The sequence below is a fragment of the Lepus europaeus genome, chromosome 2 (genome assembly GCF_033115175.1).
Source record: "Lepus europaeus isolate LE1 chromosome 2, mLepTim1.pri, whole genome shotgun sequence".
NCBI classification, from domain to species: Eukaryota; Metazoa; Chordata; class Mammalia; order Lagomorpha; family Leporidae; genus Lepus; species Lepus europaeus.
In genome coordinates, this window is record NC_084828.1 from 173,717,222 (window position 1) to 173,734,774 (window position 17,553).

The following is a 17,553-nucleotide window of genomic DNA, read 5'->3' on the forward strand; positions in this document are numbered from 1 at the left end:
CCCATCACTATGGGGGAAGACTTGGGCGTAGGATCTTGAGGGGACCAAGCGTTCAGTCTGCAGCAGTCGGCTGTCATTTTATCCCCGTTCACAGAGAGAGAAGCCGGGGTACAGGGGTGTTTGGTGCTCCGGTCACGTGGCTTTTGGGCAGGGGAGTGGGGTCTGTGCTTTGTCCCCCAGCCCGGCTGCCTGTCAAGTCCAGGGGCTGAGTTTGGGCTCAGAGACCCTGGTGTTTTTCTCGAGAGGTCTGCCCCGCTCTGACTCACTGGAAAAGTTCCGGAACCCCAGTTGCATGGTGCCCCTGCAGAAGCCGTTGTGGAGGTCTGCTCCTGACCCACTCGCTGCGTTTGGGAGTCCTGCTCGCCAGTGCTGTTCGTCCTGAGTGGGTCTGTCAGGCATGTGTGAAGTCCATGGGAAGACAGGACATTCTGGAATATTCCACGAGTCTGCCTAACCTGCTTGGACTGCCACCCCCCCCTCCCCCAATCACTGTGAGGCCTCCTGTCTCCCACCCCCCATTTCCGAGAGCAGCCGGGGCGGGTAGCCGTGGGGCCAGTGTCTAGGACTCACCTCTGGAGCTGCAACTTTATTAAACCCGGAGTCACGCTTCCCGCACCAGTGGCCAACAGGCTGTGGGAGGACGACTTCTGTCCCCAGGTATGGGGGTGTACGTTAAGGTTAAGACACCTGCATCCCAAGTCAGAGCGGTGTTCGATTCCCGGCTCTGGCTGCTGCCTCCGGCTTCCCCCCAGCGCAGACCCTGGGGGACAGCAGTGATGGCTCAGCTTAGCTGGGTGCCTGCCGCCCTCATGGGAGCCCTGGGTTGAGGTCCTGGCTCCCAGCTTCTGCCTCAGTGTAGCCCTGGCCATTGTGGGCATCTAGGGAGTGAACCAGTGGCTGGGAGCTCTGTCTGTCTCTTTGCATCTCAAATAAATAAATAAATAAGTGTATTTTTAAAGACATGAAGCCAGCCTGCTCCCGCTCCGCTCGTCCCTTGCTGTATTTACCTCTGCTGCCCCGTGCTAGCTGTCCAGTGTTGCAACGCCACGCGGGGGAAGCTTGCTGTGCAGGACACAAGAAGGCAGAACCCGGCCGGGTCCTCCAGGTGCCTGGCTGCCGTCGCTGTCTCCCCTGAGCCACAAGCAGGTCTGTGATTGCTGTGCCCAGCGGGGCTGCGCAGATGGACAAGTGCCCAGGGGCCAGGATGGGCGGGGTGGGGGGCGGCCTCCAACGCCAGCCCTGCCCCCAGCCTGCCTTCTTCAGCGTCCTCCTGGGAGCCGTGTGAGCTGAGCTGTTTGAGCCTCGGTCAGAAGGTGATGCCCCCCCACCCCGCCCATCAGGTTGTTGGGGGCAGGGACCGGGATGATTCTGCCAAGCGCAGGGCACAGCGCAGGGGGGCTTGATGACAGGAGCAGCTGTTGCTTCGGTCTCATTTCCTTCCCTCCCTCCCTCCCTCCCTCCCTCCTTCCTTCCTTCCTTTCTTTCAAAAGGTTTATTTATTTATTTATCTGAAAGGCAGAGTTAGAGAGGGAGAGCCAGAGAGAGAGAGAGAGAAAGATAGAGAGGTCTTCCATGACCTGGTTCACTCCTCAAATGCCCACAACAGCTGGGGCTGGGCCAGGCTGAAGCCAGGGGCCTGCAGTTCCACCCAAGTCTCCCACGAGGGTGCTGGGTCCGAGCACTTGGGCCATGTGCTGCTGCTTTCCCAGGTGCGTTAGCGGGAAGCTGGATCGGAAGCACTAGAACTTGACCTAAGTGCTCCAATGTGGGACGCAGGTGCTCCAGGCTGTGGCTTAACCCAGTGTGCCACAACCCCTACCCTGGTGTGATCTAATTTCTGACCCTAATGTCTCTTTTCATTCTGCCCAAAGAGTTTTCTTTTGGTACATTTCTCAAATGCATTCGTTCATCACACTTGGAATATCGGTGCTCAGCACGGGAGCCAGTGAGGTGTTCTTACGAAGAGACACTGTTCACCCCGTGTGGTCTCTCCAGTTTTGGTCATGCTCTGTGCAGGTCTGCATTTTCATCCGTTTATACTCGGCCTGTTTCCCAAAAGGATCTGAGACACCCCCTTTAGTGGGAGACCTGGGGTTATAATAGAGTTCTGCAGGCCTCTTCCAACACTTCTCTTGCAGATCCAGGGCACAGGCAGGAGGCCATGCCTATAGTGGGGAGGCCATGCCTGTTGTGGGGAGGCCAAACCTGTAGTGGGGAGACCTAGCTCTCATCCCAGGCTCCAGATAAGTCTGGGAGGTAGCATCGGGTCTCCAGCTCCAAGGTGCGGTAGTGGTGTGATGAGAACTTTTCGTTTTGCCCCATTATTCTTGGAGAAGAGAATTATCTCCAGCAGCCAAGGGGAAGACATCAGGATTTTTTTTTTTTTTAAATATTTATTTAGGCTGGTGCTGCAGCTCACTAGGCTAATCCTCCGCCTGTGGTGCCGGCACCCTGGGTTCTAGTCCCGGTTGGGGCACCGGTTCTGTCCCGGTTGCTCCTCTGCTGTGGCCCGGGAAGGCAGTGGAGGATGGCTCAGGTCCTTGGGCCCTGCACCCACGTGGGAGACCAGGAGGAAGCACCTGGTTCCTGGCTTCGGATCAGTGCAGCGCCGGCCATAGTGGCCATTTGGGGGGTGAACCAACAGAAGGAAGACCTTTCTCTCTGTCTTTGTCTCTCACTGTCTAACTCAGCCTGTCAAAAAAAAAAAAAAAAAAAGAGGCTGGGTCTCTTCAAAAAAAATTATTTATTTATTTGAAAGGCAGAGTTACAGAGAGGCAGTGGCAGAGAGGGAGAGGGAGAGGGAGAGAGAGAGAGGTCTTTCATCAGCTGTCTCACTCCCCAAATGGCTGCAACGGCTGGAGCTAAGCCGATCCAAAGCCAGGAGCCAGGAGCTTCTTGGTCTCCCACGTGGGTGCAGGGGTCCAAGCGCTTGGGCCATCTTCTGCTGCTTTCCCAAGCCGTAGCAGGATCGGAAGTGGAGCAGCTGGGACTCAAACCAGCTGCCCATATGGGATGCTGGCACTGCAGGTGGCGGCTTTACCGGCCACAGTACCGGCCCTGACATCAAGATTCTTACTTAGATCTCCCTGAGGTTGCTGGCCTGATTTCATTGTTAACTCTCAGGAATCAGTCCTCGTGCCTCCTGCACCAACTGCCTCCCCTAGAGTATGTCCCGCCAAGACCCCGGCCCCAGGCAACGGCAGCCCCCGAAGGACACTTCACTTCCTGACAGTCCCCGCCTGTGCCTCTCCTCTTTCCTGCGTGTGCATGGAGCCCCACCTGTTGCATTCTCTGACCGGTTTCTGCTGTGGATGGCTCCCCTGCCCTCGCTTTGTTAACTCAACCCAGGGATGCCAGAGGGAGAGGTTGTGATCGTGGCAGCCTTTTAGGAATCCTTTCCATGTGCTCACAGAGACCCTGATGCAGTGGGAGTTGCTACTGTTGAGGCACAGAGAAGCCAAGTCACTTGTCCAAGGTTACCAGGCAAGCAGATGGCAGGGTTGTGATTTGAGCCCACATGGGCCCGGTCTGAGCTAATTTGACTTTTCCAGGGTCAGCCATGCTGTCCTCCCTTTATCCCAACAATACCCCCCCCCTCCAAGCTGTCAGGCCCCTAAGGAGGAAGGAGCAGCGCCCTGATGCTTCTTTCTGCTCCTGGCCTTGAAGATGAAAGACCGCAGCCCCTAGACCCCCAGAGCCGTCCCTGTCCTGCTGTCCTGCCAGCTCCTCCTGTGCTTTAACACTGCCCTGGAGGGGCCATGCATTTGTTATTAGAGATAAGGAAAAAGAGGGCCTGAGAGGCTGGGAGACTCCTCCAGGGTCCCACGGCTGGAGGGGAGCCGGCCCACATCCCAGCGCGACTCCAGGCTTGCACGCTCTTCAGGGCTGTCTCCATCAGCCCACCCTGCCTGCCTCAGAGCAGGGCCCTGTGGTCCTGGTTCTTGGTGAGAGTCCTGTGGGGGACAGAAAGGAGGTGAAGTGGCCGGAGGAGCCCTCACAGTAGTTCTCAGCCGCAAGGTGGATCGTTGTGTTGGACTTAGGAGCAGTGGTGGGTGATGGCCCAGCTCCCTGCAGAAGTGACCTGCCCTTGCTTAAGGATGTTTCCGTCTTTTGTTACTGTGGCATCTCTACAAAACAGATCACCCTAAAATTTGGTGCTTAAACCAGCTCCCATTTGTTAGTGCATGATCCCGTGTTTGGCGGTTTAGGCTGGGTTCAGCTGGGTGGTTCTTCTGCTCTCAGCTGGGCTTCACTGTGTGGCCAGCTTCTGGGTTGCTGGTTGGCCAGCTGGGATAGGACAGCTCATCTCTGCTTGGTGTGTCTCATCCTCCTGCAGGCCAGCCTGAGCCGGTGCCCACGGTGGCCAGGAATGGTGCCAAGAGGACAGTCAGTAGCATGCATGGTCTTTGGAAGCCTAAGCTCAGAAACCGAACAATGCCTTTTCTGGTACAGAGCCAGCACACACCAAGAGGAGGGCAGACAGACTTTACCTCTTTTTTTTTTTTGACAGGCAGAGTGGACAGTGAGAGAGAGAGACAGAGAGAAAGGTTTTCCTTTTGCCGTTGGTTCACCCTCCAATGGCCGCCGCGGCCAGCGCGCTGTGGCTGGCGTACTGCGCTGATCCAAAGGCAGGAGCCAGGTGCTTCTCCTGGTCTCCCATGGAGTGCAGTGTTGGGCCATCCTCCACTGCCTTTCCAGGCCACAGCAGAGAGCTGGCCTGGAAGAGGGGCAACTGGGACAGAATCCGGCACCCCGACTGGGACTAGAACCTGGTGTGCTGGCACCGCAGGTGGAGAATTAGCCTAGTGAGCCATGGTGCTGGCCAGACTTTACCTCTTGAGAGAGGAAGCTGCAGAGCCACACTGGAAGGGTCGGGGATGCCCGAAGGGTAGAGCATTGTGGCCACTTTTGCAATTTCCTATTGGTGGGGAAAGCATCCTGCTCACCCCTGGGTTTCTGTGGATTCTGATAAGAGTTTGCCCAACTCACTGGGAGAGGGAACATGGTTCTGAGGACTGTGAGCTCCTGGGGTGCTGCCAAGAGTTAGAGTTGGGTGTCAAGGTGTTTGGCCACTACTGCCCAGGATTCTCACTTTTTTCTGAACACGTACTTTGTCCAGGCACCAGGCTGGGAGCTTAATTTTTATTTTTTAATAGAAAACTTTTATTTAATAAATACAAATTTCAAAAGTACAACTTTTGGATTATAGTGGTTCTTCCCCCCATAACCACCCTCCCACCCATAACCATCCCATCTCCTACTCCCTCTCCCATCCCATTCTTCATTAAGATTCATTTTTAATTATCTTTATATATAGAATTTCAACTCTATACTGAGTAAAGATTTCAGCAGTTTGCATCCTCACAGACACACAAAGTATAAAGTACTGTTTGAAGATAAGTTTTACCATTAGTTCTCATAGTACAACACGTTAAGGACAGAGATCCTACATGGGGAGCAAGTGCACAGTGACTCCTGTTGTTGATTTAATAATTGACACACTTATGTATGACGTCAGTAATCACCCGAGGCTCTTGTCATGAGCTGCCAAGGCTATGGAAGCCTCTTGAGTTCACAAACTCTGACCTTATTTAGACAAAGCCATAATCAAAGTGGAAGTTCTCTCCTCCCTTCAGAGAAAGGTACCTCCTTCTTTGATGGCCCCTTCTTTCTACCGGGATCTCACTCACAGAGATTTTATTTAGGTCATTTTTTGCCACAGTGTCTTGGCTTTCCATGCCTGAAATACTCTCATGGGCTCTTTAGCCAGATCCGAATGCCTTAAGGGCTGATTCTGAGGCCAGAGTGCTGTTTAGGGCATTTGCCATTCTGTGAGTCTGCTGTGTATCCCACTTCCCATGTTGGATCGTTCTATCCTTTTTAATTCTATCAGTTAGTATTAGCAAATGCTTGGTCTTATTTATGTGATCCCTTTGACCCTTAATCCTATCTTTATGATCAGTTATGAACTTAAACTAATCACTTTAACTAGTACAATGGCATTGGTACCTGCCAACTTAATAACATTTGGAGTCCCATGGCAAGTTTTTACAGTCTGGGAGCTTTATAAACCTTCTCTTGCTCTTGTGAGGTACATTTTGTGTGTGTGTGTATGTGTGTGTGTTTTAAGATTGACTTATTTATATTTGAAAGGCAGAGTTACAGAGAGGGAGAGAGAGAGAGAGAGAGAGAGAGAGAGAGAGAGAGAAAGAGAGAGAGAAAGAGAGAGAGAAAAGTCTTCCATCCTCTGGTTCACTCCACAGTGGCTGCAGCGGCTGGAGCTGGACCAATCTGAAGCCAGGAGCCAGGAGCTTCCTTTGGGTCTCCCACCTGGGTGCCATTCTCTACTATTTTTCTAGACCATAGCAGAGAGCTGGATCGGAAGTCAGAAGCAGAGCAGCTGGGACTCAAACTGGCGTCCGTATGGGATGCCAGCACTGCAGGTGGTGGCTTTACCCACTACACACAGCGCTGGCCCCGAGGTACATTGTTATTCCTCTGCTTTGGGGGAGGAGGAAGACGGAGGCTCCGAGTGGTTAAGACCTTAGCTTGTAGGAGGTCACTCAGTTCATCAGAGATAGAGGCAGGGTGTGAACCCTGTGTCATTGCCAGTGTTCCTTACATTTCTTACCCTACAATACTTCCCTACACACATTAGAATCCAGGTGTAACCGTGAGTTTAAAACCCTGGGCAGCAGTGAGTGAGTGACCACTGCTTACATAGCTGTGGCCTCAGTTTCCCCGATGCAAGAAGAGGAGCTTCCGAGCGTTCAGCTTCCGCAGCGCCGGTGGGCAAGCACCCGTCCCTCTAGGAGTGGTTTGGTGTGGCCAGGGGTGGCTCTGCTGGCACCGGCTCTCCCTGCACACAGCCTTGGCTGGTTTCTGCTGGGGTTTCCCCATGGTGGACACACAGCGCTTGTGACCAAAATGGGCGTCCCTGGGGAAGCTTTGGCTTTGGATGAAACGCGTGGACGCAACCCTAATGGGTTTAAAGGCTGTAATCCCCCAGTGCTGCCGTCGGTCTGGCTGCGATTTCGCCCTGTGGAATGGCTGCCTTGGCTTTTGTGGGGAGGGAGCAGAGACACCGTGAGTTCTCAGCCTTCCCCAGGGAGGCAGCTGTGGCTCAGCCGCACTGGCCACCTGCTCTCCAGGTACCTGACCCACAGATTACCCTCAGGCTGGGCCAGTTCAATGTGGGGGGCAGCGCCGTGGGCAGCAGGAATGGTGGCTTTGCAGCCAGACTGAGTCTGGGGGGGCTGAAGGAGCCCGCCCTAGGACACAGGCACCCTCGGTTCACCCCCGGCTCCTCTGAGTAGAATACACAAAGGGGCTGCCTGTTAGGGTTGCCTGAAGCAGGAAATCAGACTTGTGGGCGGGACTCTGCTGGCAGAGGACAGATGGGCCCCCGTTTGCAAGGAGAGCCGTGCGCTGGTTAACACCATGCCAGCAATGTCAGTGTTTTAGGAAACAGGCAGGTGATTGAAACTTATCCTGGGATCCCCTGAGCTCCAAGGGGAGGAGGAGAAAGGCCTCCTTTATGTTCCAAACCTCCGTCTGTTCCTGGCGGGAGGCAGCTTCCAAATCAGAGTCTTCAGAGCTTCACTCGGGCTTTCTCGGGCACGTATGAGCCGCTGGCACCCAGGGAGTGGGCACCGGGCCCCTGTTGGTTCCTGCTCTTTCCTGGCTTTCAGGGGTGTGTGCACAGGGAGTGGGTGACGCACACAACGGCTGCTGTGCGTGGTGCAGCTTGGCATCTTAAGATGAGCTGTGGGACCGGCGCTGTGGCGTAGCAGGTAAAGCCGCCGCCTGCAGTGCCAGCATCCCATGGGGGTGCCGGTTCAGGTCCCAGCTGCTCCACTTCCCATCTAGCTCTCTGCTGTGGCCTGGGAAATCAGCAGAAGATGGCCTAAGTGCTTGGGCCCCTGCACCCATGTGGGAGACCCAGAAGAAGCTCCTGGCTCCTGGCTTTGGATCGGCACAGCTCCAGTTGTTGTGGCCAATTGTGGAATGAACCAGCGGATGGAAGACCTTTCTCTCTCTCTCTGCCTCTCCTTCTCTCTCTGTGTAACTCTGACTTTCAAATAAATAAATAAATAAATAAATCTTAAATAAAAAAATAGAAAGATGAGTTGTGGACTGGGACAGTCCCGTAACCACCCCTGCCCACCTGCTGCTCTGTGAATGGGGATCAGATCATATCTGTATCTCCCGCGGGTTTGCTGGGCAGACTGGTTAGACACTGCCCATAATGAACGTAGCCCGGTAGCCTGCGCCATGCTGGCGGCCCCAGTTGGAAGTGCTGAGTTAAGCAATGGTCTCTAAGATGCCTTGGAAGTGCGCAGCGTCTTTCGCTGGGGATGGCAGGGGTGCCCAACGTCTCTAGGGCAGTCTGGTCACCATGGCTGCAGGTGACCGCGGTTGTCTTTCCTTGGGACAGGTGGTTGTGTGACACTCCTTCGACTACATGTCATGATGAGACGCCCAGTCCGATTCAGTGGGCGGGGCCAGGGCCCGAGACTCTGCATTGCTGCCAGCCGGCAGGTGTTCTGTAGGCTGCAGCTCTGAGGACCACACCTGAGCTCACTAGCACAGATGAGAATCAGTGAGGCCTTTGTTTATTCATTTTGTAAAAACTATTTATTTTATTTATTTGAAAAGCAGAGAGTTACACAGAGAGAGAGAGAGAGAGAGTTAGTGGCAGAGAAAGAGAGAGATCTTCCATCCCTTGGCTCATCCCCCAAATGGTTGCAATAGCCAGGACTGGGCCAGGCCAAAGCCAGGGGCCTGGAGCTTCATCCAGGTCTCCCCTGTGGTGCAGGGGCCCAAGGACCTGGGTCATCCTCTGCTGCCTTCCTGGGCACATTAGTAGGGAGCTGGATTGGAAGTGGAGCAGCCAGGACTTGAACCGGCGCCCATATGGGATGTTGGCACTGCAGGCCATGGCTTTACCTGCTGTACCACAGCGCCGGCCCCAGTGAGGCCTTTGCTAACGGGAGCCTGGTGGTGGGGGCACTCTGGCCCTTTCTGCATAGACTGTGCAGAGGAGAGACACTGTCTCATCAGGAGTCTCAGGGCCGGTTTTGGGGGATGTGTGAAGCGGCCGGGTTGTCTGTAACTCAGAAGATAGTGCAAAAGCAAACGGCGTGTTTTCAGTGGCTTCCCCCGAACCCTGGGCCCCCACACTCCCTCTGTCTCTTGGGATCAGCCTGGCCAACAGCCCGTGGGCCAGCCGCAGTGGCAGACTTGCTGGACGGCGGGCCCAGAGGAAGCCACAGTGTCCCGCAGACACGGAGCCACAAGCCGATTCTCTGCATGCCAGCACTGAGAGTCCCGCCGTGTGCGCAACGCTTCTTTACCTCTCAGTTTCCGCTGCACAGGGTTTGGGGAGAGTCTTCTCAGCTGATTGCAGATTTGGGCCGGAGGGTTGTTATCAGGGCGAGGATCAGCCGTGGCTGTCAGAACCACTTTGTGCCTCCGGCGTGGAAGGGGTTAGTCCGGCCGGTCTCTTCTCTGCTTTCTATCTGATAGGAATTTCTGCCCTGTGTCATGGAGTGAAGCGCTCAGGGTCCCTCCTCCCTGGACAGCCTGCGGCCTGTGTGTGTGAATTTGAAGCAGTGGCGCCACCTGCAATTTCCAGGGTCTCAGCGCCAGGTCGGGGACAGGTAGACCAGCTGCCGGTTGTTTCTTGGCGGCGGTTCCCTTCCCTGTCGTGTGATGCGTTCTCAACCTGGTTTGTTCTTTGTGATTTGAGTAGCGTGGGTTAATTCCAAGTGGCAGTCATTCACTGCGGTGGGGCGGGGTTGGCCCCGGGGTCTTCAGGCAGGGGAGGTGACTTCGGGGGCCACCCCCTCTTGGCGGTGCCCCTCGGCAGGTGCGCCTCACCTCTCGCTGTGCTGCTGCTACAGACAGCTGGCTCCGTGGACAGCAGCGCTGGGCTTGCCCGCCTGCCCTGAGGCTCAGCCCACAAGAGGGAAACGCGGGTGGCTCTCGCTCCTCCATTTGGGTTTTGTTTTGTGTGCCCTGGTGCGTCTGCGGCAGAGCAGCTGGGGGCCGCTGGGGTGGGAGGGTGGGTGGCGTGGTCTGTTGGAGGCTGATTGGGGAGAGTGCCGAGGGGCTGTGGGTGCTGGTGCTGCCTCTGCTCGGCGGTCCTGCACCCGCGAGGCTGAGGGTGTGAGCTGCCCTCCCTGCTGGGGGCCTGGCACCTGTCACACCCCAGAAGAGTGTCGGGTTAGCGCAGCCCGTGCCTGCGCGTCTCTGCAGGTGTAACTGGCTTCCACACAGCGGTGACGTGGCAAGCGCAGGGGTTTATTGAGTGTTCTGGAGGCGCTGGCTCGGGTCTGGGAGGGCTTCCTCGCTGTGTCATGACCCGGCGAGGCCTTCATGTGGGGACAGAGCCAGCTGCTAGCTCGGGTCTCCCCCTTCTCAGAAAGCCGCTAATCCCAGCATGGGGGCTGCAGCCTCATCGTATCCTGAGGACCTCCCCCAGGCCGTGCCTCCAAATACCGTTGATGGAGGAGTTGGCAGGGTGCGTTTCCAGCTCGCGAACATGGGGGCCCACATTTAATGGGGGCACACATTCAGACCTAGCAGAGCCCCTCGAAGGCTGGCCTGGGAAGGGGCCCTCCTGGGGGTCAGTCTCCTGGGCCCTGCATGTCCTCGGACGGTTTGAGGGGTTGAGCTTTTTAAAGATTTGTTTATTTGAAAGTCACTTAGAAAGAGAGAGGGTGAGGTAGAGACAGAGAGGTCTTCCATCCACTGGACCACTCCCCAGATGACCTCACAGGCCAGGGCTGGGCTGTACCGAAGCCAGGAGCCAGGAGTTGCATCCAGGTTTTCCACATGGGTGCAGGGGCCCATCTTCCACTGCTTTTCCCAGGCCATTAGCAGGGAGCTGGACTAGAAGTGCAGCATCCGCGACACAAACCAGTGGCTGTTTGATGTCCCAGGCAGCAGCTTTACCTGCTGTGCCCGGCAGTGGGAAGTAAGGAAGGACCAGAAAGGACCCAGAGGCCTGGCAGTGACCCCTGATACTGGGCCCGTGATCTCGCTTAGTGACGATGTCCCCTGTGCTCTGCCTTCTGAGGTCCCGCTTGCAGGGCCCCAGCCCTCTGCGGTGTGATGTGGGGACCTCTGTTCTCCCCTTGCCCAGCCGGCGTGTGCGTGGGGGTGCAGTGACAATTAGAGACCTGGGGCGGGGTGGGGGGACTGCACACATGATGAAGGCGGCGTAGCGGGCAGAGTGAGGGCGCTGGGCCAAGCTTTCCACATCCCCAGGAGGCCGTCGGGAAAACGCGCCCTATTCCAGTCTGCTTCGTGACGCGCCCATTCCCTTATGGGGTGAATTCCACCTCCTATCCGGGCCGCTCAGGATGGGGAGCGGCCCGTGTCCTCAGTGGGCAGTGGCTGCAGTTTCCTCTTTGAAGCTCCGTGTGGATTTTGTTTGAAGTCTCATTGTACAAGACCTTTCCACTTGGCTCCTGGCTCCGCACAGACCCTGCCTGATGAGTGTTGTTTTGGGTTCTCTGCTGTAGCTCTTCAGTTGACTACTTTCCGGAAACAGTGAATAATGATGGAGCTGTAGGGCCAGAGAGTTCTTGTAGCGTCTGGAGAGGAGCCTGCTGCCGTCCCCCCGAGCTCTGCCCTCGCTTGGGCCCAAAGCCTTCTTGGCCTGTCTGGTTCTTCGCTCTGGCCAGGGCAGGCCCCTGCTGGGCGGGGGCGGCCCACCCCAGGCAGCTTTCCTGCTCCAGGTGTGCCATGCAGAGCTTCGTCCTTGCCTGGGTGTGTGTGTGAGCTGGTCTGCCTCTGTTGTGCTTTGGGGTAGATGTGGCAGTTCGCAATACCACGCTGCTCTGTGTATTTCGTGTTCCCTCCTAAATGCAATTGTGTGAGTGCTTGGGTGGAGGGTGGTGGCGAGAAGGGAAGGGACAGGCAGAAGAGAAACAAGACCTCTAAATTTCCTATTTAAAAAAAAAGATTTATTTATTTGAGGCAGAGTGACAGAGAGAGAGAGAGAGAGAGAGAGAGAGAGAGAGAGAGAGATTGATTCCATTGGCTGGTTGACTTCACAAATGATCACAACAGTTGGGTTTGGGCTGGGTTGAGGCCAGGAGCCGGAAGCTCCATCAGGGTCTCCTGCATGTGTCACAGGGTCCCAAGTACTTGGGCATCATCTGCTGTCTTCCCCAGCACATTAGCAGGAAGCTAGATGGGAAGTGGAGCAGCCAGGACGGGAGCTGGTGCTCTAATATGGGATAACAGCGTTGTCAGTGGCAGCTTCACCTGCTGCACCACAGCACCAGCTCCTAAATTTCTTACTTTAAAAAAAAAAAATTGAAATGGGCACATACCCAGAAAAGAGCTGTTATTATTTCCAATTAGGTAGATTACCAGATTTTGGTAAACACCACTCAGGTTGAAAAATAGAACATTCTCAGCGCCTCTGAAGCCAGCTCTTCCTAATTACAACCCCCCCCCCCCCCGCTCCTCCCCAGAAGTAGTCCTCACCCTGGCTTCTAACACCACAGCTGAATTTTGCCTGCTTTTGAACTTGAGGTAAATGGGCCTGGGATTATCTTTGTGTCTGGAGTATTAGTATTCTCTTGTGAGGCTCATCTGTGTGGGTGCAGGTGAATGTTCACGGACTATAATACTGAAGAGTTCTGATGTGTTACTCTAGAGTTCTGTTGTGTTAGTATGGAGTTCTATTGTGTTGCTGTGGAGTTCTGTTGTATTAACACAGAGTTCTCCTGTGTTACTACTGAGTTCTATTGTATTAATAGAGTTCTGTTGTGTTCCTATGGAGTTCTGTTGTATTAACACAGAGTTCTATTGTGTTGCTATGGAGTTCTGTTGTATTAACAGAGTTCTCCTGTGTTACTATTTTTTAAAAAAATTTATTTGACAGGTAGAATTATAGACAGTGAGAGAGAGAGACAGAGATAAAGGTCTTCTTTCCATTGGTTCACTCCCCAAATGGCCACTATAGTCAGAACTATGCCGATCTGAAGCCAGGAGCCAGGTGCTTCTTCCTGGTCTCCTATGCAGGTGCAGGGACCCAAGCACTTGGGCCATCCTCCACTGCCTTTCTGGGCCACAGCAGAGAGCTGAACTGGAAGAAGAGCAATTGGGACTGGAACCTGGTGCCCATGTGGGATGCTGGTACTGCAGGCATAGGATTAACTAAGTGAGCCACAGCACCAGCCCCTTGTGTTACTATTGAGTTCTATTGTATTAATATAGAGTTCTGTTGTGTTGCTTTGTAGTTCCATTGTGTTGCTATGAAGTTCTGTTGTATTAACATAAAGTTCTATTGTGTTGCTATGGAGCTCTGTTGTATTAACACAGAGTTCTATTGTGTTACTGTTGAGTTCTATTGTATTAATATAGAGTTCTATTGTGTTGCTATAGAGTTCTGTTGTATTAACACAGAGTTCTGTTGTGTTACTGTAGAGTTCTGTTGTGTTACTGTAGAGTGCTATTGAATTAATTTAGAGTTCTGTTGTTACTGCAGGGTTCCATTGTATTATTGTAGATAGTTGTGTTACTATGGAGTTCTAGTGTATTAACATAGAATTTTATTGTATTTCTATAGGGTCCTTTTGTCTTACTGTTGGAATTCTGTTGTATTACTGTGGATTTCTGTTGTATACTAGGGAGTTCTGTTGTATGACTATAGAGTTCTATTGTGTTACTCTAGGGTTCTATTGTATCACTGTGGAATTCCGTTGTGTTACTATGTCTCACTTTACCTGTCCACTCTAGCACTGATAGGCCTTGGGGTTTCTTTTCATGTTTGGCTATTGCATGTTCAGCTGTGACCATTTGTGTGCACGCCTCCCGGCAGATGTATGTGTGTGTTTCTACTGGGTATATTCCTAGAAGTAGAATTACTGGGCCATGGGGTAGGTAGGTGTGCAGCTTTGTTAGAAACCACTGCATAGCTTTCCAAAGTGATCTTGACAGTTTATACTCGCCCAGTAGTGAGTGAATGTGCCAGTTAGTCTGCCTCCTTGTCGGCACTTGATGCATCCAGCATTTTGGTTTAGCCCTGGGGCAGTGCGGAGTGGTATCTCATTCGGTGACTGCTGTGTTTGAGGACCTCAAGTGGTTGCTGGCCCTTTGGCTGTCTTCTTTCATGAAGTATCTGTGTAAGTCTTTCCCCATTATTCCCATTACTTTGCTAGTCTGTGTTCTCCTTACCGACTTGCGAGGAGTTCTTTACAGATTCTCGATAGGAACCTGTGGGTGGTTGGATATGTTCCCAACCACCTTTGGAGCTAGAAGATCTAACAGGCTCCTTGGAGGACCCCTCGCCTCCTCCCAACAAGCCTTCACTCGGCCCACCCATGGCTGGGTGAGGATTTAACCGTCTGCTCCTCTTTTCTGGTGCTGGGTTGTGACAGCCAATGCTTTCCTCTTGATGCGCAGGGTCCTCGTGGGTGCACCGAAGGCAGATTCCAAATACAGCACTTCAGTGAAGTCCCCGGGGGCTGTGTTTAAGTGCCGAATCCACACCAACCCTGACCGGAGATGCACCGAACTGGACATGGCTCGAGGTGGGTGCGCGTCACTGGCAAGGCGGAAGTGGGGTCTGCACCCTCACACTTGACTCTTTCCTCTCAGGGTAGCCCGATCATTCACCTGCTCGTCCGTCTGGCCGAGCATCCATCATGCATCCATCCACCCCTGCATGCCTCTGTCCATCCATGCATCCATCCCTCTCTCCTTCCCTCTCTCTCTCCAACACTAGTTATGAGCACTGGGATATATTCGTGAAAAAAGCAGAGAGGGAGCCTGTCATCCTAGGTCTTGAAACCCCATGGGCCAGAGAGAGATTAAACCAGATGATTGAGTGAGAGCAGGCCTGAGGGAAGTCAGGCATTCGATCCAGTCGAGATGGAAAGACCCCTCTGGGGACCCTTCTCTGTGCCTGGAAAGACACACAGTAGTTAGCTGGCAGGCTCAGAGGTGCAACACGGAAGGTGGCGTAGCTGGAGCAGAGAGCAGGGGACAAGGAGTGGAGCAGGTTGGCGAGAAAGGCTGGGCTGACCAGGGTGAGGGGTTGGGGTTTTATTCTATGCATATTGAGGGGGAGGCCATTAAAGTAAATTTCAGCTTTTATATCTTACGTAGGGAAAGATACGATGAGGCAAACGCTTTTAAAAGCTCACTTTGGCCTCATGGAAAATACCTCTTGAGTCGGATGAGTCAGCCTGGGTTCAAGCCTGTCTGGGACTTGTTGGGAATGTCTTGTGGCCTCCTGTGAAATCGAGACTGAGGTGCCCCCCACCCCCCACGGGGACAGCCTTGAGTGACAGCGTGAGCTGATGGAGGACTGCCTTGGCACACAGTAGGTTCCCAATAAACAGGGGCTGTCACTTTGAGTCCTTTCCAGTCTAGATCTTCTAATGACTGTTCTTTTTAAAATTATTAATTATTTGAAAGGCAGAGAGAGAGAGAGAGAGAGAGAGAGATCGTCCATCTGCTGGTTCACTCCCCAAATGGCCACCATGGCTGGAGCCGGGCTAGGCCGTCTAGGAGTCTGGAGCTCCATCTGGGTCTCCCACATGGGTGACAGGGGCTCAGACACTTGGGCCGTCTTCCGCTACTTTCCCAGGTGCATTAGCAGGGATCTGGGTTGGAAGCAGCGTAGCCAGGAATCAAATTGGTGCCCATGTGGGATGCTGGCATGCTATAGCACAGGTCACAACACCAGGCCCTTAATGACTGTTTTTAAAACAAAGAGTCGCGTTGATTTCCTTTAGCAGAAAAACAGGTGTCTGTGGTGCCCTCTGGTGCTTCTCAGAGCCTGGCTGTGAGCCACACGTTCCTGGGACCTCACGGGTGAAGGCGCTGTTCACACGAACCCTGAGCCCTTTGCCGAGAACACGTGGCCGAGTTGAGCAGCGTAGGTGGTGCCGGAGCTGCTTCACGCCTGTGGCCACGCTGTGGGCCGCCCTCTGCAGAGCCGAGATCCTTCCTCATCCCAGCCTGACTCTTCTCTTCTCCCCGCAGCAAGGAATCGGGGCGCGCCCTGCGGGAAGACGTGCCGGGAAGACCGGGACGATGAGTGGATGGGAGTGAGCCTGGCCCGGCAGCCCAAGGCCGACGGCCACGTGTTGGTAAGGCCTCAGGGGTGCCCTGGGCGGGTAGTGCGCTGAGAACCAGTGACTTTGACCTGCTGGGGACACGGGGTGGCAGGGCGCGGACATGGCCTGGAGGTTGCATGCCTGCGCCGCTGTGTAACAGATGGCTTCTTTTTTCTTCTCTTTTCTGTCAAATGTCAGTGCCTTCCCAGGGCTCTCAGTGCGGCTGCTGAAAGATGACAAATAAAATGTACCTCGTAAATCTCATTCATTACACGCATGGTTTTGGTGTCTTTTTTATGTCGAGGGATAATTTCTGGGAAGTACGAGTCTGAAGATGACAGTGTGGGTTTTCACAGCTGTGTGCACCTTGTAATGCAGCCCAGAGAAGCAGGGGAGTCCTCCTCCCCCTCTCCAGGAGTCCTCTGCTGTGGCTGTGTTTCCGACACGGTTTGCACTTCTCTGCACGTTTGTATAAGTGTAACCCTACAGTGTGTGAGCTCGTCCATCGAAGTCTTCTTTCACTCCGAATATTTTTGAGATTAGTCCATAGTGTGTGTTTCAGAAGTTCATTCCCATGCATTCCTATATAAGAAGATGTTTAATGAAATGCATATTGTTACTATATTTTGTTGGAGAGGGAGAGAGACAGGGAGAGAGGACCCCCATTCAGTGGTTCACTCCTCGCATGCCTAGCTTGGGCCAGTCTGAAGCCAGGAGCTGGGAACTCCATGTGGGTCCCCCACGGGGATGGCAGGGACCCCGTTAGCTGAGCCATGGTTGGCTGCCTCCCAGGGTCTGTGTTTGCAGGAAGCTGGAGTCGGTGGTGGAGCCAGGGGTTGAATGTAGGTGCTCTGCGGTGAGCCCCGGGTGTCCTAATTCCTAGGCGCAAAGCTCGCTCTCAACACGTTACTGCTGACCAGTCACCTGTTAGCACGTGCCGTGTTCTGCCCCACGGCTGCCCCACGGAGAGACCAGGAGCAGGAAGTGAAAGCAGGTGCATTTAAATTAAAGTGAGAACGCGGCTTTTCACCTCATCAGCCGCGTTCCGAGCGCTCGGGAACCCGGATGGCACTGGCCGCGGTGTGGCAAGTACGGTGAGGACAGTTCCACCCTCCTAGAAGGTCCTGACGGCCTCGGGCGACAGGGAAGGCCTTCCGCACGGCCGCGGCCGAGGGTTTGGCTGTGTTGCTTTCCCTGAAGCCGTTTCTGTTTGCAGTCCGGTACGAAGGTGGTTGAGACGCACCACTGTGGCCTCGCTGTGGGTCCGCGAGCTGTCCCGGGTCACAGCTCCCAGCAGCCACTGCTGTGACTCCCTCAGCGCCTCTGCTTCCCTGGGAAGCTGGAGGGAGGCTTTGTGACGGGGGTGCGAGACCAAGACAGGAGGCCAGGCCTGGCCGCTCCTTCTGCGAAGCCGAGCGGTTGGTTTTCCTGGGCTCCTTCCCGGGGGAGACAGGGCCGTGGGCTC

General features: G+C 54.3%; 1 protein-coding gene across 1 annotated transcript in view; it reads left to right on the plus strand.

The window, feature by feature from the left end:
• ITGA9 (integrin subunit alpha 9) overlaps positions 1-17,553 on the plus strand; it is a 293,387-nt gene that overhangs the window by 6,390 nt on the left and 269,444 nt on the right. The window contains exons 2-3 of the mRNA XM_062179765.1: positions 14,428-14,555; positions 16,015-16,121. Of these exons, the coding sequence (XP_062035749.1) occupies positions 14,428-14,555; positions 16,015-16,121 (235 nt within the window). The remainder of the gene's footprint in view (positions 1-14,427; positions 14,556-16,014; positions 16,122-17,553) is intronic.